At 48.2% G+C, this 25,553-nt stretch overlaps 2 protein-coding genes across 2 annotated transcripts in view; both read left to right on the forward strand.

Moving 5' to 3' along the window:
- Positions 1-241: 241 nt before the first annotated feature.
- LOC126998207 (uncharacterized) lies at positions 242-2,756 on the forward strand. The gene is made up of 3 exons (XM_050859685.1): positions 242-264; positions 985-1,387; positions 1,476-2,756. Exons 1-3 carry the CDS (start codon positions 242-244, stop codon positions 2,754-2,756), a joined length of 1,707 nt encoding a protein of 568 aa, XP_050715642.1.
- Positions 2,757-11,990: 9,234 nt separating this feature from the next.
- Positions 11,991-25,553, forward strand: part of LOC126999719 (max-binding protein MNT-like) — a 36,523-nt gene continuing 22,960 nt past the window's right edge. Inside the window, exon 1 of the mRNA XM_050862517.1 lies at positions 11,991-12,230. Within this exon, the coding sequence (XP_050718474.1) occupies positions 12,167-12,230 (64 nt within the window). The 5' untranslated portion in view covers positions 11,991-12,166. The remainder of the gene's footprint in view (positions 12,231-25,553) is intronic.

Consider the following 25,553-nt stretch of genomic DNA (forward strand, 5'->3'; position numbering starts at 1 on the left):
AGGCCGTTCCAGAGTTTACCAGTGTTTTTTTTTTTTTTTTTTTTTTTTTTTTTTTTTTTTTACGTGTACGCCTATAGCGCCGGTAGGCTCTCTTGAGGGGCCTGGATGGTAGTCGGCCCCAGCCCGTCATGGTGCAGGCAAGTGTTTACAGTGGCGCCATCTTCTCTTGGCTCGTGCTGCCCCCCGGAACTCGTTCTTTCGTTCTTGATTCACTTGGACGGTTTCCTCTAGAGTCCGGGTGATGGGTGGGCTTCTGGACAGCATGTGGGTAGTTTTAAGCCACTCGGCGGTGACTGAAAAATCCGAGGTGGTAGCGTGGGGATTCGAACCCGCGTCGTCCATCACGCGGTGAATGTGGGCCCAGCACGCTACCACTCAGCCACCGCTGGTTAACTCTTGCATAAGGGGTTTGGACAGTATAGGGATGAGCTAGAATGGACAGTCGAGTGCGGGAGGGGGGGAAGGCATGCAGTTAGCAAGTTCAGAAGAGCAGTCAGAGTGAAAATATCGATAGAACATGGAAAGAGAGGCAACATGGCGGCGGAATTTAAGAGGTAGAAGACTATCATTAAGAGGAGGCGAGCTGATGAGACGAAGAGCCTTACTCCACTCTGTCCAGGAGAGCTGTGTGAGTGGAGCACCCCCATACGTGAAATTGTAGTGACCCATTAAACACATCATTTTCTTTCTCGTTTCCTCCACTTTCATTTCTTCAGTCTGCCCTGTAGATCACCTTGTCCTCTTTCTCTTCTTCCACTCTCATCACACTGTAATATTTTGTCTATATATTCATCAGACTGCAAGTCACTACATGTAAATATATGTATACAATCACTCCTATTATTACAAACATTAACATACTGAAACTACATCACCATAAAGCCATTACTGTAAATATTAGCGCATACGAACTTCTGTAAATAACCAATCGCCGTTCATAAAAACATGTATATTCTAGGAAATAAATTTGTCCGCTCGGGTCAGGTTTCAGGGCCACAAGTCCAGCTTCAGGGAGCTTGAGAACGGGACTCCACAGGGCGGCATCCTCAGCCCGTTCCTATTCAACATCCTCATGGAGCAGCTGGTGGCACTGCCGTTCCGTGAGGGCACCGTGCTGCTGAGCTACGCTGACGACCTTGCTCTTGTTGTCACGGGACGGGGCAACAGGATGGACAAAGCTCAGCAGGCCCTGGACCTTATCACCGAGAAGTGCGAGGCACTCGGCCTCAAGATCTCGGCACAAAAGTCCCGGGCCATGGCAATCAGGGCAGCCACTCCAGCCGGTCAACTGCAGGCCCAGGGCATAGGGTTAGAGTGGGTCAACAGGTACCTGTACCTCGGAGTGTGGCTGGACTCACGACTGTCCTTCACCACCCAAGCCAGCTACGTGGGTGAGAGACTCCGCGCCAGGCTCAACGTCATGAGGGCGATGACGAGGCCTGGTGTTCTCCGTCCTGCGCCTCTTCTATGTGCAGGCAGTACGGCCCCTGGTGGACTACTGCGCCCCTGTCCTCGTCTCCCTCTCCTACAGCCAACAAAAGAAACTCGAGGTCGCACAGAACTCCGCCCTGAGGGTCATGCTGGGGGCGCCGAGATGGTGCAGCGCGTGCGTGATGCAGAGCGAAGCCGGACTGGTGCCCCTCGCCTCCAGGGTGGAGTACGTCGTCGCCTGCAGCGTGGCCAGGATCCTCCTCCGAGACAAGGAGGGCGTGGCGCAGCGGAGACTGCGGACGGCCATGGCACAAGGCAGGGAGGTGCTCCGAAACAACACGTGGCTCATCCACACCACCTCAGCCGTCCACGGACTCACCCGCACACTCGGCTGGTGGCGGGAGGCCGATGTCCCCGCTCCCTCCTTCCACCCCCCGCCCCCGTGGGAACCGTCCATCGCTCCCTTCACCGCCACGCCGATGCCAGCAAGCAAGGCCCTCTGCATCACCCAGGAGCTGCGGCAGCGCGCCCTTATGTCCATGGCGCAGGTCACCGAGCCAGGCAGCGCCGTCTACTACACGGACGGCTCGGTGGACCCGGTGAGCGGCAGAACGGGCGCTGCTGCCATCACCGGAGAGACGAGGCTCTTGTGTAGGACGGCTGACCACTGCTCTACCCTCCAGACGGAGCTGGCCGCCCTCCTCCTCGCCCTGGAACACGCCCAGGCCCGCCCGGAGTTGACCGTCGTCATACACACAGACTCCCGGGCGGGGCTGGAAGCCCTGCAGCGTCCGCGCGTCACCGACAACGTGGGCCTCGTCACTTCCGTGCTTGGCAGCCTGCAGAGCCTCGCCGCGCAGGGAAAGTGCGTCAGGCTCCACTGGATCCCCAGCCACGTGGGGGTACGCGGGAACGAGGCTGCGGACGAGGCCGCCAAGAGGGCCGCTGCGGGCCCCACAATCACCAGACGAGTGCCGCTCAGCCTGCAGCAGACCAAGGCTGAGGCGAGGCACGCTGCATCCTGGCAGGCGCATCAGAGCCACCGGGAGCTAGAAGGCTGGAAGAAGCAGGCGGCGTGGTACTCCATCGCCACCGGCTACCACCCCCTGGATGACGCCCAGCAGCATCCCAGGGCAGACGGTGTTCTGCTGCAGCGTGTCAGGCTGGGCTACAGCACCAGGGAGCAGCTCCAGGACGGTTTCCAGGGGCAGGAGTGTGCCCACTGCGGCAGACACAGCCGCCTCCCGCTGGTGCACTATCTGCTGTCGTGCCCGGCCACCGCGCGAATCAGGTCAGCACCCAGCCTGCACCCGGCGGCCTGCTGAGCAGCCGGGAGGTCAAGGCTGCCCTCCTGGTCCAGCGCTCGCCACCAGACCTGCTGCTCGAGGTGCTCAGGGCGGCACCTCCACCCCGATGACCCGTCACCCCTTCCTCGCACCCATAGTGACGAAGAACACAGATGCGTCACCGCCACCACACCCACATGAGGCGCACCTGACCAAGCAAACACCGGCTGGCTGATGCCATAACAAATGTATGTATATATATTTTTTTATTGTAGTATATGTATTTGTATATCTTTTGTACAATAAACCTTTAAACGAAAAACGATTTGTCCGCAACACGCTCACCACCACAGGAGGAAGTCTGTGAGCAGCACAGCGCCCACACCGACACTCTGATTCCCTCACCGGCGGGCTGGTGCCCGCTTTGCATATAATAGTGTATATGTTTTTTATTTATTTATTTTTTTTATCATGTAATGTATGCGATTTATGTGCAATAAACCTTTAACTAACTAACTAACTTCGCTTGTCAATGGAGTCACCACCAGGATACCAGTTGTTTCACTGATCCTACAAGACGGCCTTAACGGAATCACACGGCGTTATACCAGCTATAACGTATGCTGTCTAGAAAACCTAACAAACAGAAATGTTTGGTTTTCTCTGTAGCGGCCTAGGCTGCCGCTACAAGATGCATACGAGGGCGGACAAAACCTCTAATATATGGATAGCAACTGTGCGGGGGAGAAGAACTGGCGGAGACGATACAGAACGCCCAACCTCGAGGAAGCTAATTTAGTGAGAGAGGAGATGTGAAGTTTCCAGTTAAGATTTTGGGTTAAGGATAGACCGAGGATGTTTAATGTTGAAGAAGGTTTAGTGTCGAAGAATTTTTGCATATTGTGTTGGTGTTCTTGTATATCGTTGTGTATGATTAGCTATTGATATATATATATATATATATATATATATATATATATATATATATATATATATATATATATATATATATATATATATCTATATATATATATATATATATATATATATATATATATATATATATATATATATATGTGTGTGTGTGTGTGTGTGTGTGTGTGTGTGTGTGAGAGAGAGAGAGAGAGAGAGAGAGAGAGAGAGAGAGAGAGAGGGGGGGGCAGGCGGACAGCGACAGACAATAAGCACACATATGAACAAAGAAGACCAGACAGCTAGGCAGACAGACAAGCAAACACGCAAGCGGACAGGCTGGCGGGCAGACTGATATGCGGAGATGGAAGAAATAAAAATCATCCCCCAAAAAGAAGAAAATAGTTAAGCTTCATCAAAAAAACATCAAGACAAACTCTATAGTTCACTTCTTTTCCCTCCCTCCCCCTCCCCCCCCCCCCACCAAAAAAAAAAAAAAAGAAGAAATGTAGAGGTAGTAAAGTACGGAAAAAAGTAAAATATATAGACGAATAGATAGAGATTGACAAATGGAATAAGAGAAAAGAAAGAAAGAATGAATGACTATATGAACGAATCAAGTATATAATTAGCCAAACAACGAAAGAAAGCAAAAACATAAAAGAATATAACTCTACAATCACCACACAGCAGGAACCACACCGTAACTCAGAACCTGAAAAAAGATGTAAAGGTCGACAGAGGGAGCTACTTCGACTTACCCTGAGAGTGACGAAGCCCCCCGAGGAGCCACCAATAGCTGCCCCCACGAGCCAGAGGTAGAGGGGGAGGGAGGGCGCCGCGGTGACCAGGAGCCCGCACGCCGCCCACGCCACCACGCCCGTCAGAGGGAAAAAGGTCACAGTTCGGCAAGACCACCTTCAGGAGAGTTGATTTTAGGTACACAGGTGTTGTTAGTTTGTTATTTTTTGTGTGTGTTTGTTTGCTTTGTGTGTCTGTTTGTGGTGTTTTGTTTGTGCGTTTCTAGTTTGTTTTGTTTTTCCCCCCTCTTCGTTTTTTTTTTTTTGTCTTCTTATTTAGTGAGTATTAATGTATTTTAAAGTCTTTTGTTTATACATTCATTAGTTGGTTATGTCTCGACTTTGTTTTCTGTTTGTTTGTTTGTTTTTTCTTTTTCCTTTTCGTGTTTGTTATTTTTTTTATTTTACGATTATTACTGATTTGTTACTATTTTTTTCGTCATCTGTTCGTTCTTTCAGCCATTTTTTTTCTTTTTGTTTTGATTTTTTCTTATCGGTTCCCTCAATAACTGTTAATATTTCTCCAGTGCATTCATTAATTTATCCCTATCCTTTAGTTTACTCATGTAGCTATACTTCCCCATTCATTCGTTAATTCTTATATCCATTCATTCATTCATTCATTTGAGCATCGTATTCGTTTTCTAACGCATGAATTGGCTGTCTTCGTTTTTTTCCAAGTCATTTTCTGTTTTTCCTTCCTTCTATTTTTCATTCATCTTTCACTTCACTTATTTTTTCGTCTCCTTCCAGCGCCTTCATTTTTACGTAGCCTACATTCAGCTTCCTTTTCTTACTCTTTTCCTCCTGCACCTCATTCTTTCTCTCTTTCCTTTTCTTTCTCCCCCTCCTATGCCCCGTAAACGTTTTGAGAGAGAGAGAGAGAGAGAGAGAGAGAGAGAGAGAGAGAGAGAGAGTACCACAAGACTTCAGAACTGAAATTGGAGTTCGGATTTCATGGTGCAACTTTTTTCCCACTGTCTGTCCGGCGCAGAGACCCCCTAACCTCTTTTTTTTTTGTTCAAAGGGCCATTCGCTCCCCGCTTCACTCCCCCTAAAAAAAAGAGAAAAAAAAGGGAAATAAAAGCTCATGCACGCTCTCCTCTCCCCTTCGCCCATGCATACCAGTAAGGCCTCGCTGGTAGGGGATCTTTAATAAATTCCTTTTCCTATATTTACTTTGCTATTTTGTTGTTTATTTTGATAGTTCGGTGGTTAATTAGTTTGTTGGTAAGTTTGTTTGTTAGGTTAGTAAGTTACTTAGTTAGTTAGTCAGCTAGTCAGTAATTTGGACAGTAAATTTGTTAGTCAGTTAGGTTAGTTAGTTAGTTAGTTAGTTAGCAAGTTGGATGGTTAGTTAATTTGTAAGTTAGTTAGTTAGCTAGTTAGTTAGTTCGTAGGATAGTTGATTAGTTAGTTAAATAGTGAGTTCGTTAAATAGTTGGTCTACTACTACTACTACTACTACCATAACTACTACTACACAACCTAAATACCTACCTGTCTATCCACCTGCCTAGCACTTGTGATGAGGCTACGGAGGTGGAGACGAAGGTGGCAATGATGACCAGGCCGCAAGTCTTCACCTCCTTCGCCAGGTCCTCCTCCTCGTTCTTGTCATCATCAACCATGTCTCCGTAACGCCCTGACGATGCTGGTGATGGTGGTGGTGATAGTGATGATGGGGTAAGTGGTGCATTCTCCCTCTCTTTTATTGGTAGTAATGGTGGTAATAGTAATTGGTGAGGAAGCTCCCGTGGTGATAAATATTGGTGGTAGTGTTGTGATGGTGATAGTGGTGGTGATTGTCTTCGAAGAGGGAGGATATTAGTGATGTGGAAGCTGAATGTGGTTGTGGTGATGGTGGTAGAGATTGGGACGGTATTGTTGTGGTTGATGGGAGTACTCGTAGTGGTTGTAGTAGGGGTGGTGGTGGTGATGGTGGTGTTATCGGTGATGATGAGATCGGTGATAGTGGTGACTCTGTTGGTGATGCAAGCCGGGTAGTCTGTAAACCGATCTTGACACAGGCGAAATCGAATTAAGTCTTGACCCAGGAGAATCTGGAAGAAGAAGAAGAAGAAGGAGGAAGAGGAGGAGGAGGAGGAGGAGGAGGAATGCAGTAGATGAAGACAAAGAACAAGGACATTAGAAGAAGAAGAAGAAGAAGAATTCACAAGATATCGTTACGTCGAAGAATTATAACATTTCATCAGCAGTATATTTGCACCCACCTACGCACTCCCGCCCCCTACACACACGTATACAGACACACACACATGCACAGAAGACCACACTACATGCACGCATCACGTCATCACAGCCAACACACACACACGCACACACACACACACGCTACCGCAGGCGCCACACAGTACCAGGGTGACGCAGTTAAGGGTGAAGATCAATAAGACAACTTCGGCCTTCACGTCCATGGTGGCGATGGCAGCGGCGGCGGCGGTGGAGGAGGAGGAGGAGGCGGCTGCGGCGGCGGTGAAGGAGGCCCTGGAGGGGGAGGTTGACTGTCCAGTTGGGCGTTAGGAAAGGGAGAGGGCGGTGTGGGTTTAGAGGAATGAGGGAAAAATGTGTGTGTGTGTGTGTGTGTGTGTGTGTGTGTGTGTGTGTGAGACCCCAGATTTTTTTCGTCTATTTTTAAGAATGTTATTTATACTCGAAATGCCCGTAATTTAGTACCGTGAATATTATTAACTTCACTTCTTACTTCTTAAATTGTTACTTTTCTTCACGTCACGCCGTCTATATGTTAATTAAGCCAGTCATTTTATACATATATTTATTTAAAAAAATGTTATATATTTTCGAGATACTCGTAATATAGCATCATGACTGTTAACTTCACTTCTTCCTTATTAGTTTTCTTCACGTCATTCCTTACACATAATAAGCCGCCGAGATTTATTACGTCAGTTACGTGAACACAAACCCAAGAATGACCGACACGCAGCAAAGTGCCTTATCACTGTTTATCTTCCCCACCCGTGTATAAATTTTCTTTCCTGTTTGATATCTTTTAACCGCACATGTTCTAACTTTTTTTTTTTTTTTTTTTTTACGTTGATTGCCTATTGCGCCGGTAGGCATCTTCCCGGAGGGGCCTGATGGTCGGCCCAAGGCTTCTTCCAGGTGGGGCCTGATGATCGGCCCAGCCCGTTCTGGCGCAGGCGAGTGTTTATAGTGGCGCCATCTTGCATTGGCTCATGCTGCCCCCCGGAACTCGTTCTTGATTCGCTTGGACGGCTTCCTCTAGAGTCCGGGTTGATGGGTGGTCTTCAGGACAGCATGTGGGTAGTTTTAAGCCACTCGGCGGTGACTGAAAAATCCGAGTGGTAGCGTGGGGATTCGAATCCGCGTCGTCCATCACGCAGTGAATGTGGGCCCAGTACGCTACCACCTACGCCACCGCCTACCCTGCTACTACCCTACCCTACGCCTACTACTGGGCATGACAACTTCAACTTATTTTCAGTTGCCAAGTTCAAGATTTTTCTTGTATTATTGTTATCATCTTTTCAACATAGTTCTTTTTTATAATATTTAAAACTCGACCTTATTAATGTACTCTACTGTTTTTTTTTTTTTGTTTGTTTTTTTTAATAAATGGAGCACGCTATAGCTCCGCGTGGCCTTGGTGCTCACATCCGTAGTAATAGCCCTTGAGTTTGTGGTGCCTGTATCTGTTTGCCAGTTATTTCCTGCATAGTCTCAATACTCATCATGCTTTTTTTACATTAAAATTCCACACACTTTCTCTATAAAGATTGTTTACATTGACGTTGCAGGCCATCGCGGCGGTCTGGGTCTTATCAGGTGTCGTGCCGCACGTGCACGCCGATGACGTTTGTTTTGAAGTGACAAGGCAAGACGGAAATGTGTTCCCTCATATTTTCTAGGCGTCTACTGGGGCTTGGTGACTGCTTCTTGTGAAAACAGTGATGTCACGCTTCTGCTGTTGCGTCACTGAGTGTGGGGAAAATCAAACACAGTCCTCTCATTTTACCCACTCAGGATGATCAGTCCAGTAAGTTGATGGTTGAAAGAAAATGTTCTGGTTATTCAGGATTTCAAAAGCCCAGACATCAAACCTTGAACACTGCAAAGTCTGCGGTAGGAACTTCATAACAAGTAATTCTCGATACTTCTGTCTGTTGGGTCATTTAATCTGTATAATTTCACACCTTCATCACTGAAAGCAGTATATTTTTTTCTGACTTCTTCTTCTTTCTTCTTTTTTCGGATTTACCCCCTAAAAAGGGGGAACGGGCCTTTGACTTGTGTAATGACAGATTTATCACTTGGTAAGATTAGATTAGATTAGTTTATTTGTTATGTATACACTATAATATACCTATATCATCATCCCGTGTCCTTCCCTGCATTTTTAACAACTAAATTTCATAAGTTTTTAAGCCAATGTTTTGCATCCGAATTTGACATACGTATAATTTTATTTTTCGCTGGTTTTTTTTTTTTTCTCACTCCAAGGCTTCAATCAGATTCCCCGTGTATTTGTATTACATCTATATGTACACTAATTAAATCAACTCAGATCATTAACTTATCTAAAAGCTACAGATTAATGCGTTGTAACTTGTACGAGTAGTGTGTAATAAGCTTGTAATGCTACACGTCAATATCTCTTTTATCTGAGACCGGAAGTGAGTGTGGGAGTGAGTGAGTGAGTCATTATTGAGCAAGAATGGGCGTTGTAAGAAACTGTGTATGAATGAGCAATACAACACCATCGTATCAGACAATAACAAAGGAATGGAATCGGTCCTCACTAACCAGCCAAGCCAAGCCAGACCAAGCGCTGTGCCTCTGACCGTCCGTGCAGGCTAGGACGGCGGACCAAGCGGCGGATGACCGTGTGGACGTGGAAGGCAGGAGGGAGGAGGGAGAATGATCTATCAAGGGGGGGAAACACAAGGGGGGAGGGAGAGAGATTTGATGCAAGGCCTTGGTAGATGGAGCCGCGCGGACGTGAAAGAGAAGAAAGAGGAAGGCCTATCTATTTGAGAAGGAAACACAGGGGAGAGAGAGAGGATGGGAAGGGGAGGGGGTGAATGGGACTTGAGAACGAAAGAGAAAGGACTATCTGAAGTGAGAAATCGCGCTGTATTGTATGATTTTGCTTATTATTGCAAGAAACACAAGAGAAGGGAGAGAGAGGAAGAAATGAAACGGGTCTTGGTGGGGACGTGACGGCTGAGGGGAGAGGGAGTATTGTATGTTTCTGGTTTATCTAAAGAGCGGTGGTGGTGCTGTTTACAGTGTTCTCATTCCAGTGACTCCAAGACCGAGGAGGAGCCTATCAGCCCCTCACAAACTCCACGATTAATAACACACATCCCTCTTGACTCGGGAGAACCGCCGTCACGTCTTTGTTACACGCACACGTAGGTACTGCATACTTGACACGAGCGAGGCCTACAAACCACAGTGGTCTTGCGCATCAGTATTTCAAGTTACTGTTCATCTTCTGGCCACAAGATTATAGTTGACTCACTAACACACGGATAACTTTTCTAGTCCCTCTAACTGATTTTTCCGCAGTCACGTCTCTTGTCACAACTCTCACTCCGGTATTACAATGTCTGTGGTGGGTTGTATCCCTTGATCTGGGTCCAAATCATACAGGGACGGCTCTTATCATAACCTGTGGAATGATAGCATTTTACTCCCCTCAGAGGAAACCGCAAATAATGGGCTCAGTAAAATGTATACCGTCACGCTTTATCTTTCGTTTCCCTTTTTATCTTTTTTTTTTCGTGGTTTGATATTATGGGTCAGGTGTGGTTACTATGGTGAAGGACAACCAGATTAGATGACAGGCTGCTGGTGTTACTGCCACTTCTCTTTCTGCTGCTGCTTCTATTACTACTACTACCACTACTATTTCTGCTATTGCTACAACTACCAGGCTACTCTCTACTGCTGCTACTACAACTACTACTACTATTTCTGCTGCTGCTACTACTACTACTACTATTTCTGCTGCTGCTGTTAATACTACTGCCATAACCACTACTGCTGCTGCTCCTATTACTACTATTGTTACATCACCACCGCAACCTTTAAAAAGATAATCATCATCATCAACAACAAAGGCGAGTCGTCACACCCACGGTCAGCCGCGTTACACAGTACTATTTGACTCAGCAGGCTCAGGTTACCAAGACGACCATAACTAAATCAAGCATACACTACACCGAGGACTGCGCTAAATCGGTCACGATGCTGAGGTTAAAAATAGATAAATAAAAGAGGCAAAGGCACACCATCATTTAGATCGACCAGTAGCTATAGGCCTAACAAGTTTTAATCTAACCCCGCCACGTCGTCTTTTTATGAGAGCTTTCGGGTTTAATAACATGCATACCATCATTATTAATGTTAACCAGTAGCCTAGCATAGTTATTGAACCTCGGCAAGTCGCCTTTTGTGAGAGCATTCGGGTGTAATATAGCACGTAATTAGGAAGGGCGTGACTGCATTGCTCCGCTAGCCACGTCGAACAGTCCAGGAGGCACAGACAGGTAAGGTTCGGTGGGTAAATCCAGTGTGGGTGACAAAGAACCCGTGGAAGCTTGCTGTGGGGAAGGCGGGGAGAGGAAGGGGGGAGAGCACGCAGACAGACTCCCGGCCGCTACACAACACATAGGCCGTTTTACTACCGTCTTAAAACCTTCCGTGCTTGTTTGAGGGTGACTTTGTGTGGCGAAGAGTTAGCTTAGGGTATACTAGAGCTGGGTTTTAAGTGAGAATAGTTGGGTAGAGGCTGGTAGCGGCCCACCCCCGCCACCCTCCACATGATACACCTCCACGTGATAGCTGGCCACGCTTCCCATGACGTCACGAGCAGTTGCCGCTACTCCAGGACAACCTGTTTGATTTTAGGGTTCAGTCTTATTTTCAGGGTCCGTCACTTACATTTGCTCATCATTCCCTGCATTTTCAGCGGGGTTGCGATCGTGTGTCACGCTGAATGGACGGAAATGTCTTATTCGGGTGCAAGAAACGTTTGGCACTTCCAACACAATGCTTCCATGTGTTGATGGCGCATCGATTTTGACACAGCGGAGATAAGCCATTGAGAGGGCCTTACACACCCTCCAGGCCGATGACCCAACTTCATTCTGTATAGGCGTAATTAATCGTGGCTCACGCTAAGGTCAGCATATAGTTTTGGGGTCCGAATATGAGAAAAACGACGATAATCTAAAGTTAACTTTCAGCGTTCAATACTTGTTCCGTGGCGCGGCGGTGGGTGGGCGGGGCCAGGCAAGCCACGCCCCTTACGTCATCCTGGTCGACGGTGATTGGCTGAATCCTCGTGTTGTTGGCCGCCCGCGACGCGACATCTGAGTCTTGTTGATATTGGGCGTGGACACCTTCCTCTATTACACAGTGCCCAGAGCCCCCAAGACACCTCTCAGGTCAAAAATAAGGAGTGGACAAGCAATAATCCCAGATTCACGCCAAGAATCGTCAGGAAGTGAGTCCTGGAGGAATGAAAAAGTGAGGGTAAAAATCGCGATGTGAAGCCCGCCGCGGCAGACACGTGGGTTCGTTATTTCACGCCGCGAGTGAGGCGAGTGCTGGGCTCGCTGTTTTGATCCCGTCGCGCCATTTTCACCCGCCTAAAACTCCCAATTTCTCGGTTATTTCGCTCGTGCGGGGTGTGTACAGTGACCATATCGTTAAGGGGAAGAAGAGATGAGCCTTGAACTCCTGCTAGATGCTGCGAAATTCCTGGAGCAACAAGAGGAGTCGTGTAAAGGTAAGGGTGGAGGTGGCGGGGTCGGTATTTCAGGAGGGGGTAGGTATTTGACGGGCCAACACCGGCTCTGTTGCAAATGTGGAGTTTGTTTACAAATATCAGATCTGGGCTTGCTGCTATTTATTTTTAGCTGCGAATATGATGGCATCGTTGACTGAATGGTGATGCTTGAGTGTGTGGTGATGGCTGTGGCGTAGGGCAGCGTAGGGGGCCGGGGGCAGCCCAAACGTTTGTCATGTGACCTAACCCTTATAGGTTCAAGGGAGTACTCGACCCACGGCAGCTTCGTGCTAAATCTAGAGAGCTGGCCGCTTTCTCTACAGGGACGTGAGCTTTAGATATGTAACTCTTAAATAGCCAACAAGGGAAATCTGGGCCTAGACAATGGACCTAGTGGCTTAGGCGAGGGGACAGGCGGTGATGTTTGACATTATAGGCAGGGCGTAGGTATTTCACGCCATGACATTGGGCCGGGGTGGCGGCCGCTGAGACACGTGCCGGCGCCTCGCCTCGCCTGCCTGGCCTGGGCTATCCCAATTTTTCCATCCTTCCTGTGTGGCTTACTAACATCCGGTATGGCCGAACCCGGGGGTAGATAGGTGTGTGTGCTCCTGAGCTGTCTATAAACGACCTCGTATCATATGCCAGCGTGGGAAGAAACGCTGCAACGTTAGAGTATTCACGCCTAGCAGCAGCAGCAGCAGCAGGTACCTGTCATCGGCCGCCCACGCAGGCCCCGCCGAGGGTGATAAGCACACCAATGAGATCACTGTCTAGGCAATAGTAAAAGTTAACACTGCTGGGCCGCTTTGATTGGGGTATCAGTGGCCTAGGTCATGGTATAATGCACCACGCCTTATAGTATTTGTTATACCTTGGGAAAACAAAGTGCAGTGACGTTTCTATGCAAAATCACTCGTAGGGGGATAGCAGTAGGTAACAGGCTAGGTTAGACCCGTAGACCTCAGGATAACTTCAGTCCTATAGAACGCTAAATATACTTCTTGATATAGCTAATATTCATGTCATAACCCTAGCAGCTAGTTTTATCAAGGCATATAAATTTTGATTGTAGTTGTGTGAGTATCTAGCAAGCCCCTGACCCTGGCAAAAGAGAAAAGAGGCAAGAGTAGTTGTAGCATTCGGAGCCCCTAACCAGCACCAGACGGTACCAAAAGAAGGCAGACAGTCGCGAGTGATTGTGCAGTCCGGGCATGGTGTGTCTAGGCGCCCCGTGAATGGTCATGCGTAGCTCAGCAGCGTACACGGCCGATCAATGATATATCCCGAGGAGGAGGAGGAGGAGGAGGCCGCCCTCTCGTGCTCTCCCTCCCTCAGGCTGCCTTCACTCCCCTCCCACACCGCCGCGACCACCACCACCGCCAAACACTGCTGCAGACTTCATTGACCTTATCTCTCTATCGCCATTGCTGTGATAAGAGGGGCGTCTCATTGGTTGTAATGTTACGTGTCGAGTGTGCTTGTATATACGTAGTAAGGTGTACCGACGTTCGCTCTACTTCTGGCGTCGTTTTTTTTTTTTTTATAGTATTGGCGGAAACTATGATCTGCGAGAGAAAATGGGTATGATATTGAAGTAAGGGAGGGCTGGTAAGGAGGAGGGTGGGAGGCAAAGGGGGGCGGGGGGATACGTGTAGGTTGGTGCAGCTGAAAGTAGACTGTGAATGAAGCGAGGGGAGTACTACAACATCCTGACAAAGAGGTGAAAGGAGGCGCGATACAAAAAAGTGAACTGAAGAAGGGGACATGAGAACTGGCTAAAAATACGACCTCCCGGGGCCGCTAGGTAGAGAAAACGATACTAATTGTTGCATTGATTCAGGTGGTGTTGCGCGGGGTACAGGAAGGGTAGGGGGTGAGGTGGGGGAGAGGGGAGAGGTGGGGAAGGAGAGGTGTTGCGTCTGCGTGACAGCTGGTGTGCGGGGAAGGGAGGGAGAGGGAAAGAGAGGGGAGAGCAAGCAAGCACAGGTATTGGAGGGGTTAAGAGAGGAAATCCACCTTGTAAATCACTACTCGAAAGTCGGATTTTTGCGTTTTTACTTTTCATTCTCTCTGCCTTACGAACATGAAGTGACGATGCAAGAGGTCAGTCGGCATTGGCTACACGGATCAGCGCTTGTAAATTACCTAATACCACCTTGCCTCCCCTTCCTATTCCTATCCTTTTACTGATCTATCCTTGAAGATCTCTTAGGGAATTGGCACTGGCCTCTAATTTTCCTATATTCTTAAATTCCTGAAGCTGTGAGGGATATGAGGCATATGAGCTCTGACTGCGTTGATGAAATTAAGGCGAAGTACAATTAGTGTGAGGAGGATGAACCCGGGAAAGCCAGGAATGTGGAGAAAGGGAGGGAGGGAGAGGTGAAGGAGGAGGAGGAAGGAAGACCCAGGTAAGTGAAGTGAAGGAAGGAGAGGTTGAGGAAGGATGAACCAGAGAAAGCCAGGCATGTGGAGAAAAGGAGGGAGAGAGAGGTGAAGGAGGAGGAGGAAGGAAGACCCAGGTAAGTGAAGTGAGGGAAGGAGATGAAGAGGAAGGATGAAGCAGGGAAAGCCAGGCAGATGGAGAAAGGGAGGAAAGGAGAAATGAAGGAGGAGGAAGGAAGATCTAGATCAGAGGTTCTCAAACTGGGTGCCGCGGCACCCTGGGGTGCCACGGACAGTGCCTAGGGGTGCCACAAGATCATCATAAATTTTGAATCATTCTTTTTTTATTATTTTTGTTAGTCTGCATTTATAACTTAAGTTAATCTAATTCGACTGATGAGTTCTGTTTGGGCATGTACTGTACCGTATGTTGATTTTGGTTTGAGTATGGATAATAATTTTAATTAATTAATATGAGGGGGGGGGGGTGAAAAAGGGGTGCCACAAAAGGGTTTATATAAGTTCAGGGTGCCATCACTGAAAAAAAGATTGAGGACCTCTGATCTAGACAAATGAAGTGAAGAGAGGAGAAGTTGAGGAAGGAGGGACGAGGGAGAGTCAGGCATGCAAAGAAAGCGAGAATAGGGTGAGACGTGAGAGTGAAGGAGGAACAAAGGAGAGGAAGAGAAAGAGAGGTAACATTGGAGAAGGAAATCCAGGAGAGAGAAATAAATTGTACAGAAGAATGGAAGCAGTAGATAATGGGATGGGGGTGACTATAGAAGAACTAGCTAGAAAGAGGGAGAAGGAAGCTGTAGATTCATAAAGGGAAGAAGAAGAGTAGGATTCACACGAAAAAAACGGAAACTTAGGAAAGGTAGATGAAGAAGGAGGAAGAAGAAGAAGAGGTGAGTTTTAGTGGAGAGGGTGGGTGAGATGTAGTAGGTGGAGAAAGTGGATAAATGGAAGTGAAGATGAAAAAGAATATGAGGAAAAGAAATTGAAGGAGGAGGAAGTGGGTGGAGAAGGAGAAAAAAATTAAAGTAGGAGGAGGTGATAATTTGTGCAGAATGAATAGGAAGTACTGTAAGTGAAGATGGAGGAGGAGTGAGTGAGTGAGTGGGTAGAGAAGGATTGAGGAAAGTGGAAGGCGTGGGTGGAGGTGGATAGATGAGGAGCGGTGATTAGAGGTGGTAGTGGGTGGAGGTATATGGAAAAACTGGGTAATGGAGGAGGAGGAGGGGGTGGGTGGATGGAGATGGATGGACGAGAAGAGTTAGTGAAGGAGATAATGGGTGGAAGTAAGTGGAGAAAGTGGGTAGAGGAGTAGGGGGTGGAGTGGGTGGGTGGAGGTGAGAGGTGGGTGGGTCACTTGTCCCTTGTCACGCAGAAGGTGGAGTTCGTATTGATTGGGGGAGCACGCTGCTGGACCCCACAACAGGTTGGTGTTGCGGCCCTCCACCCCCCCAACCCTCTCCCTTCTTCCTCCTCCACCTCCCTATACTTTCCTTTTTTTCCTGCGTGCCCTCTCTCCCTCCTTCCGTATTTCTTTCCCTTTTTCCTCCACTTCCACCGTTTATTTCCCCTTTTGCTTTTCTCTTTCTCTCTTCCTTCCACCCTCCGCTCTCATTTCCCCTGTTCCTTCTCTTCCACCTACACCATCCACTTCCTCTTTGTGCCTTCCTTATCTCCCTCCTCCTCCTCCTCCTCCACCTTTTCCTTCCTATTTTCCTCCTTCCCTTCCTTTCTTAATTCCACTCTCCCCTCCTCCTCTTCCACATATACGTTCCTTTTTTCTCTGCTTTTTCCTCCACCCTTCACTCCTTTTTTTCTCCTCCTTTTCCTCCTCTTTTTCCACTTCCATTCTCCTTTCCCCCCTTCCATTAACACCCATACTCCTATTTTTCCCCTATTTGCCTTCCTCCTCCTCCTCCTCCTGGTCGTTATCCTCTCGTTGTCATCTGCCTCCCTCCATCCCCTCCTCCTCTTCCTCCTCTCCCCCTCTCCTATCTCCAATTCGTCGTCGTCGTTGTTGTTGTTGTTGTTGTTGTTGTTGTTGTTGTTGTTGTCGTCGTAGTCCTATTTGCCCTCGCCCTTGTCTCTCCCTCCTCCTCCTCCTCCTCCTCCTCCTCTTCTTCCTCTTCCTGTTCCGCCACCTTGTTCTATTTCACTGCAAGATGGCGCCACTATAAACACTCGCCTGCGCCAGAACGGGCTGGGCCGACCATCAGGACCCACCGGGAAGAAGCCTTGGGCCGATCATCAGGCCCCACCGGGAAAAAGCCTACCGGCGCTATAGGCCGCGACGTAAAAAAAAAAAAAAAAAAAAAATTCCAGATATGTATTTGGCATCACTGTCATATCTATTTATTTGTTTTTCCTTCTCGTCTTCTTTTCCTTCTTTATCCCCTTTGTTGTGTTCATCGACCTTAATCCTTATCTTCCTTCTCCTTCCCCCCTTTTTTTTTTCGTTCCTCGTCTTCTTCCTATTATTTTTCTTCCACCTCCTCTTGTTGCTCCTGCTCTTTCTCTTATCTCGTCTCCGTTCTCTACTCCTCCTCCTCCTATCCTTTCTCCATCTCGTCTGTATTCTCTTTTCTCCTCCTCCTCCCCTTTCAATTGCTTCTCTGGTCTTCCTCCTCCTCCTGCTTTTGCTCTTTCTCTTATCCCGTTCTCGTCCCACACCCCACCCCCCTCTCTGCTCATCCATAATGAAATAATCCTCATTTTTCTTCATTTTCCCCTGTCCTCAAACTTCCCTTGGGATTTTACAACCCACGGCCACACCCTCCCTGACCCTCCTCACTTTCTTTTTTCCCTCCTAACTCTCTCCCCCCCTTTTTTTTCCTCTCCCCATTTTCCCTCCCTCCTCACCCTTCATTCTGTATGCACCCTCACCCCCACGCTCCCCCCCCCCCCCCCCACACACAGCCTTCATCAGTCCCCCTTCAAACACACCTCCCCTCCCCTCCCCTCCCCTCCCCTCACCACCAGCATCACCACCACCACCACCATCACCATCACCATTACCAATACTCAAGCACTCTTATGCACCACCTCCTCACCCTTTCTCCCTCCCTCCCTCCTCTCATACCCCTTTCCTCTCCATCTCCCTCTCCCTTTTTCCCTGTGTTTTTCCTCTTCCATGTTCCCTCCCTTTTCCCATCATGTAACTCATTATCTTCCCCCACCACTACCCTTCTCCCCGTTTCCCCTTCACCCAGTCCTCATTCCCCACCCACCACCACCACCACACTACCACTACTGCTACCTTTTCCATACACAACTTTAGTAACTTTTTAATGATTTGTAAAGCCTTCGTTTTATTAACCCGTTCAGTGTGCTTACTACTACTACTGCAACTTCTACTACTACTACTACTACTACTACTACTACTACTACTACTACTACTACTACTACTACTACTACTACTGCTGCTGCTGCTGCTATAACACAATCTACACATGTTTCCCTCTTCAGTTCTATCGGTTCAGCACAGTTTTCCAATCAGCCGACCCCCCCCAAAAAAATCAACATAGTATTCCCTTCGAACACCTGCCGGCCATCATAGAAAACTTGAAACGTTGACGAGACTCAGAAAACGTTGACGGGCCAGAGAAAACGGCTACGAGATGGCGCTTCCACGTATGCACCGATTTTTCAACCCAACCTAACCTAATTATTAAACATGGCGAAAGTCCGAGGAGGAGAGGCGAAAATAGGGTCCCTGTAGGAAGGATGTTGTGTTCCCTCGTCAGCTGTAAGGATGGTAAAGATGTTGATGATGAGGAGTGGATAGGAAAGCAGTAATAGGGTTCATATTTAATAGTGAAAAAGGAGACGAGAGAGAGAGAGAGAGAGAGAGTTGGGATAGGTAAGGACTCAGCCCCCCCCCCCCCTTCAGTATACATTGTCCTCCTCCTCCTCCTCCTCTTCTTCCTCCTGTTCATCATCATCATTATCACTATCTATTTCCTCCTCTTCTTCCTCTCCCTCCTTCCATCCCTACCGTCATGTGATGCAGTAGAGAGAGAGCGAGCGAGAGAGAGTTGGGATAGGTAAGGACTCATATCCCCCCCCCCCCTTCAGTATACATTGTCCTCCTCCTCCTCTTCCTGTTCATCATCATCATTATCACTATTTCCTCCTCTTCTTCCTCTCCCTCCCTCCTTCTATCCCCACCTGTGATGCAGGAGAGAGAGAGAGAGAGAGAGAGAGAGAGAGAGAGAGAGAGAGAGAGAGAGAGAGAGAGAGAGTTGGGATAGGTGAGGACTCATATCCCCCCCTTCAGTATACATTATCCTCCTCCTCCTCCTGTTCATCATCATCATTATCACTATATTTCCTCCTCTTCTTCCTCTCCCTCCTTCCATCCCTACCGTCATGTGATGCAGTAGAGAGAGAGAGAGAGAGGAATCCTGCAACCTTCCTATCCTCATCACTGCTCTCCCCTTCCCTCCTCCACACATCCTTCCCCTTCCTCCTCCCTCTCATCACTCCAAATAATGCCTCCTTCCCTCCAGCTACTGTCTGACACCCTGCCGAGAGAGAGAGAGAGAGAGAGAGAGAGCACCAACACGGATCTCTGTGCTAGCCATACCGTCTAGCTCCCTCCTCCTCCTCCTCCTCCATTACCGTTTCGTATACGTGGAAAGAAAAATATGGAAGGTAGGGGTGGGGGGTAATTGGAGAGATGAAAGTACCTAGATCATAGCCAGGTGACTCTCTCTCTCTCTCTCTCTCTCTCTCTCTCTCTCTCTCTCTCTCTCCGCACACTTAGCTTACTATTATTTTTCTTATCATCCTTTTGTCTTCTGTTTCCTCATCATTTACATCATTTTCAGTTCTTTTGTTTTCTTTCCTCCTTGTTTTGTCATAATTTTTCTTCTATTTTTTCTTTTTTTGCTGCTGGTTACCTCACCTTAGCTCCTCCATATTTTTTTCTTCTTTCCTCTCGTCGTCCAGGTGACAGGTGGTCATGGGCTGGCTGCTCAGGTGTGAAGCCTGCTCTCTCTCTCTCTCTCTCTCTCTCTCTCTCTCTCTCTCTCTCTCTCTCATGACATTAACAACAGCAACTACTACTACTACTACTACTACTACTACTACTACTACTACTACCACCACCACCACCACCACCACTACTACTACTACCACCACCACCACTACTACTACTACTACTACTACTACTACTACTACTACTACTACTACCACCACCACCACCACCACCACTATACTACTACTACTACTACTACCACCACCACCACCACCACTACTTCAACATTTACTACTATTACCACATCATCTACCACCACCAGGATGTTCTTATCAATTAAATCCTCATTTTATTGACCATACCGTCTAGCGTTCCCTTCCTTGATGTCCTTACCTGGTGCATGACCTTGGGAACACCTGCCTGCCCGGGGTTGTGTCAGTACCTACCTGCTGCTGCCACACCTGTTGGCTCGCTTTGACCCCTCCAGGCACCGCAGGCTACAGGGACGACTGCTCTCTCTCTCTCTCATAAACTAATTGTGGTTCAGGTGTAATGGGACTCTGCTCTACCCTCGCTGCAGGTGTGTGGGGGCGAGGGGCGGCCCTGAGGCGGGGCGGGGCCGGGATGTTCGGCTGGGGAGGGTAAGGCCGCCCACCACCGCCGCCGCCAAGACACACACACACACACAGACAAGGTCCAACAGGCTTGCGTGTTAAAATTCCGTCCGCTCCCCGAGGTGTTGCCGACTCCCGGGATTGCCAAGCGAGGCGAGAGAAAGGTTAGGTGAGGAGAGTGAAAGGTCAGACGAGACCAACTGGAGGTCAGGTGGGGTGCACGTGGGCGGGGCGGGGTGCAGTGCCTCGCCTCGGGGAACGCCTTGCATCGCCATGCAGCCAGCGCCCCGCACGGTGCGTCACCGCAGCCCGCGGGCGGCAGCGACTCACCCGCCGTCAGTGTTTGCTGCGTGGCAAAAACAGAACAGTTAGGGGCGTGCACGGCGGCGGCGGCGGAGACGGATGGCCGGCGGCGACCCTTGCTGCAGGTCCTTTGATATGCGGCGGAATGACGTAAGGGGGGAAGGGGGGGATGAGAGAGAGAGAGAGAGAGAGACGGGAAGGCCAGCAGTCATTTGATCGATGGCCCGAAGCCAAGAAACGTGGCATCTAAACCAGGGTGCGCAGAGGTGGCACCAGCGCAGCGAAGGGGCGGGGCCAGCCGAGCACGTGGTGAGGGCCAGCCACGTGGCGAGGCAATCACGTGCATGGCGGCCACACCACAGACGGCCACTCTTGTTTACCTCGCCACGCACTGCCCGCCGCCCGCTGATGCAACGCCACGGCCACTCATTTCGTCGCCCTTCGCCAGCAGGCTAACGGGAAGGACACGACGTTGCTCGGGCCGGGAACTCTCGCCAGGCTCCTCCCCTTCCTTCACGCTCTCCCTCCCGCTCCCTCACCCCCCCTTCTTTGCAACTAGCTTCCTACAGTTCTCTTTTGTGCCTCCCCTCCCCTCCGGCGCCTCTCCTCCCACTCCTTGTTGCACTTGGGTCCTCAATAGCCCTCGTTACCCCCCTCCTCCTCATATCTCCCTTCCTCCCACCTCCCTCCCCGGTCCACTCTACAGAGCCACCAGCTGATTGGTGCGCAGGCATGCCAACACATCAGCTGACGGAGTGCGCTCAGTACTGCCAACCTCTCAATCTCCCCTTCCCTCCCTCCTCTTCCCGTCCCTCCCGTCGTTCAATGTTGCTTGTTAAATTCACACAGACGAGGCAATGTAAATATCAAACGCCAAACCAGGGAGGACTTGAGGGGGCGGTGCGGGGGCGAGGCATAACGGCACCAGTAACAGTAACAAGGGAACGGTAACGGGACCAGTCTGTGTGTGTGTGTGTGTGTGTGTGTGACGACAGTGGGAAGGGACGAGGAAGGAGGAAGGAGGGAGGGGAGAGGTCATGTGCGTGTAACAGTAACAGGGAAGTTTATGGTACTATTAGTTACGAATAGCGACGTGAAGGTACTGAGGTTATAAGGACTAGTGGTGGTGGAGGGTGGTGATGGGATGTGAAGGGTGTGATATGAAGTGAAATGACGTGGGCGGGGCAAGTCAAGGTGGTGCTGGAGGGCTTTAAACAGAAGAGTATCCTGTGTGTGTGTGTGTGTGTGTGTGTGTGTCAACCAGTAGAAACAGGCAACGTAACTTAAACCATGAATGACGTCACGTGCTGAAATAAATAACCAAAAGCAGCCATGCCATTTATGTTTTTCTCTCCCTTCTGTTTGCACTTCTATTCCTTGCGTTTTCCTCGTGCGTTTTCCTCGTCCTAACCATGACCTATCCATCCTTACGAAAGTGCGGGGATGTCAGACGGGCGTTCTCCTTGAGCTGTTTGCGAAGACTTAGTTTTATGTATTTATAGCGTGATGTGAAAATTTACCATGCCCTTCTCCCCTCCCTGCCCCCTCCCTGGCCATGACGCACCCTCTTCCTCCTCCTAGCCATTGTTGACGCTTCAGGTGGGAAAGGTGAGAGAGGAGGGAGGGGCTGCCGGTAAGAAGGGGAGAGGGGGAGGTGTATGTATGTATGTGAGACACGCCACGTACAAGTATACACGAGAATGCCCACGCACATGGTCTTTCTTACACGTAGAGAGAGAGAGAGAGAGAGAGAGAGAGAGAGAGAGAGAGAGAGAGAGAGCATGTACATTTTTTCTGCTCTGCTTGTGTGTGTGTGTGTGTCTGTGTGTACGAAGTGGACTCAGATTAGCAAGAAACATTATCACTTTATCAGTTATGACATGGACGCACAAGTGGCCTAATTGAGTGACTGATCCGAGAGAGAGAGAGAGAGAGAGAGAGAGAGAATATGTATTATTTTTAACCTGTATGTGTGTGTGTGTGTGTGTGTGTGTGGGTGTGTTCAGATGACATTACATTACCGACAAATGAACTGAAGGGCGGATGTGACCCAGTATCGTGGTGATGATTGTGGTGTTGAGAAATGGTGGTGTTGGTGTTGGTGGTGCAGGTAGGCAGCGGAAGTAGTGATTGGATGGAAATAGTGCTGGAGGTGAGGGGAAGGTGTTGGCTGTGCGGGTGGTGGTGTATTGAGGTAGTGGTGGAGGTGGTGCTAGTGGTGGTGAGGGGGGAGGAGAGTACGTGAGTCGGTCAGGCTGCTAAAAACGTCACGGGAGGGGGAGGAGGAGGAGGAGAAAAAAATGAAGTTATTCTTGGTCTTAATTAAATGATCGGTGAATACTAAATTTTGAAAGAGAGAGAGAGAGAGAGAGAGAGAGAGAGAGAGAGAGAGAGAGAGAGAGTGGGGGGGGAGGCATATTTTCATCCACACCTTTTGGAAATATACTTAAGGAACGAATGTGTGTGTGTGTGTGTGTGTGTGTGTGTGTGTGTGTGTGTGTGTACAGTACTGGAAGGGGCTAGCATTCTCACACGTGTAGTCTAGTCTTTTGACCGTGGCCTGCCTTTGTGTGTGTGTGTGTGTGTGTGTGTGTGTGTGTGTGTGTGTGTGTTATGCCCTTGAAACCTTGCGTGTGTGAATAACTAGAAACCGAACCTCTAATGTACCCAATAGACCTCACTTGTACCCATGGATTTCAAGTGTACCGTTAGTAACTTAGATATATATAACACCCTCTTTTCTGCCTCTTTTCTATATACCGTTTGTAGCTTCATTTCCCTTTGACAAGCGCTCTGGTATCCCCGCTAAGAAACCACCTCATAAAAGTAAAGTGGACCAATAACTGTGCATTCATGAACTCAGATGGACTCAAAGTTACACTACTTAGAGTTTTGTGTGTACCATTTCTTTTCCGAGTGTTAATCCGTGAATCGTAGAAGTAGGGCAGACGTAGAGAGACCCAGGTGAGAAGATGAAATTAAACTAATAAACATGTCGGACCAGAGTGAAGTACTACAACAAAGGTGGAGGACGTTGGGGGTATATTTTTTTTTATTTCTATTGACTAATAATTGATGTGATGTTGATGTGTGCCAATAACTATTCTGAGACATTGATTTATTACTGATGCATTCTCAGACCTTGGTTTAGCTCTATATACCCTGCATTTTAGGTTTTGCTAATATTTCCCTTAAAATTTGAGGGGGGTTATAATTTCTACTGCAAATCTACATTTAAGAGCTTACAAAACTATTTTCAAGTTAAAAACTTAATAAAGAAATACGAAGACGCCTTTAGTTGTACATATTTACAATTAAAAGAACTTTAGAGAACTTATACGATGGCGATTTATAAATTCCATCTTCATAAATGTCCTCTAAGTTCTATTTTTAACGCGTGTTCTATTAGTTTTACCTTCTTAAGTGTTCCCCAAGTTCTCCCTTCAACTAGGTTTCTACCTTCAACGGACATTCCCTAAGTTCTACGTCTTTGAGTGTACCATAAATTCTACTTTCCCAAGTGTTACATAAGTTTTATCTTCTCTAAGTGTTTCCAAAGTTCTATCTTGTTAAATGTTCCATAAATTTTGCCTTATTAAGTATTCTGTAAGTGTTCCCTAAATTCTTCCTTCCCAAGTGTTACACAAGACTTACCATCGTCACCTTCCAATACCTTCAACCTTCACCTGGTCATGTTCGCCTCCAAGCTCTGGAACAGTCTTCCTTCGTCTGTATTTCCTCCTGCCTATGACTTGACCTCTTTCAAGAAGAGTGTATCAAGACACCTCTCCATCCGAAATTGACCTCTCTTTAGGCCATTCTATATTCATCACTATATGAGAGCAACCGTTAGCGGGCTTTTTTTTTTTACATCTTTTTATTGCCCTTGAGTTGCTCTCTGTGCTGTAAATAAATAAATAAATAAAAATAAATAAATCAGCCTTAATAAGCAGGTTCTGAGTTGCCGGAGGAGCCGGCTCGTGTAGGCCACCGCTCGACCTTGCACTCCAGCGATACTCAGGTGCCCAGGTGTTACGTGACTCATTAACGTATCACAAGTGTTGATAAGAAGTCGTAAAAGAAAACAAATATAAGGCTAACACGTGTTCCACAATGATGAGAAAAACACCACCTCGTGCATTCTCGTATCCACACTTTTTTATCATTCATATATGCATTGAAATGATACCTATATTCGTTCTTATATGTCTTACACAGAAATGTTGAATAAAGAAAAAAACATGCATCCGCGTATTCATCCTTACTTATACATATGTTTATCTTTCTCCTTCATACACATACATACACGTATTCATCTTCATATTACATTAAAAATATACACTTATTATTTCTCTAGTTATCTTATATATCAGCTCGTATTTTCACACACACACACACACACACACACACACACACACACACACTTACACACACACACACACACAAGGTTCTTTGTACTAGTATTCCCCCAAAGTATTATTATTATAAATGAGTTGGCGTATTCCTCAGGCGGTTCCCTTCCCAGTGCAGCTCCCCGCCCCTCTTGCTGTGTATAGCTATTTAGTGGTACAGGTGTGTGAGTATGTGTGTATGGACGGAAAGGTGGTACACTAGCAGGTGTGCGTGTATGTGGTATGTGAGTGTGTGTGTGTGTTTGGGAGGACGTTGGTGTTTGTGTGGGCGGGTGGGGCACCTCCACGTGTGACAGTGGTGATAGTAATGTGGTGGTGGAAATGGTGGTGGTGATGGTGGAGAGTGAGAGGAGGAAGAAGACTTGCGGAGGAAGGAGGGGAGTGGATAGGAGGAGAGAGAGAGGGGAAGGTGAGACGGAGGGAGGAAGACAGGAGGGGAGAGGAGGAGAGGAGGGGGTTGTCTGACGTAAATAAGGTAGAGAGCATGATGGGGAGGAGAGGGGGAAGGAGGGTGGGGAGGAGGAGCTTCACCACCATCACCATCGCCGCCGCCGCCGTCCAAGCTGTGGTAACAAGTGGCCCTTTCACAGCCTTCACCCGCCCTCCCTCTGCA

This window comes from Eriocheir sinensis, chromosome 2, assembly GCF_024679095.1.
Source record: "Eriocheir sinensis breed Jianghai 21 chromosome 2, ASM2467909v1, whole genome shotgun sequence".
NCBI classification, from domain to species: Eukaryota; Metazoa; Arthropoda; class Malacostraca; order Decapoda; family Varunidae; genus Eriocheir; species Eriocheir sinensis.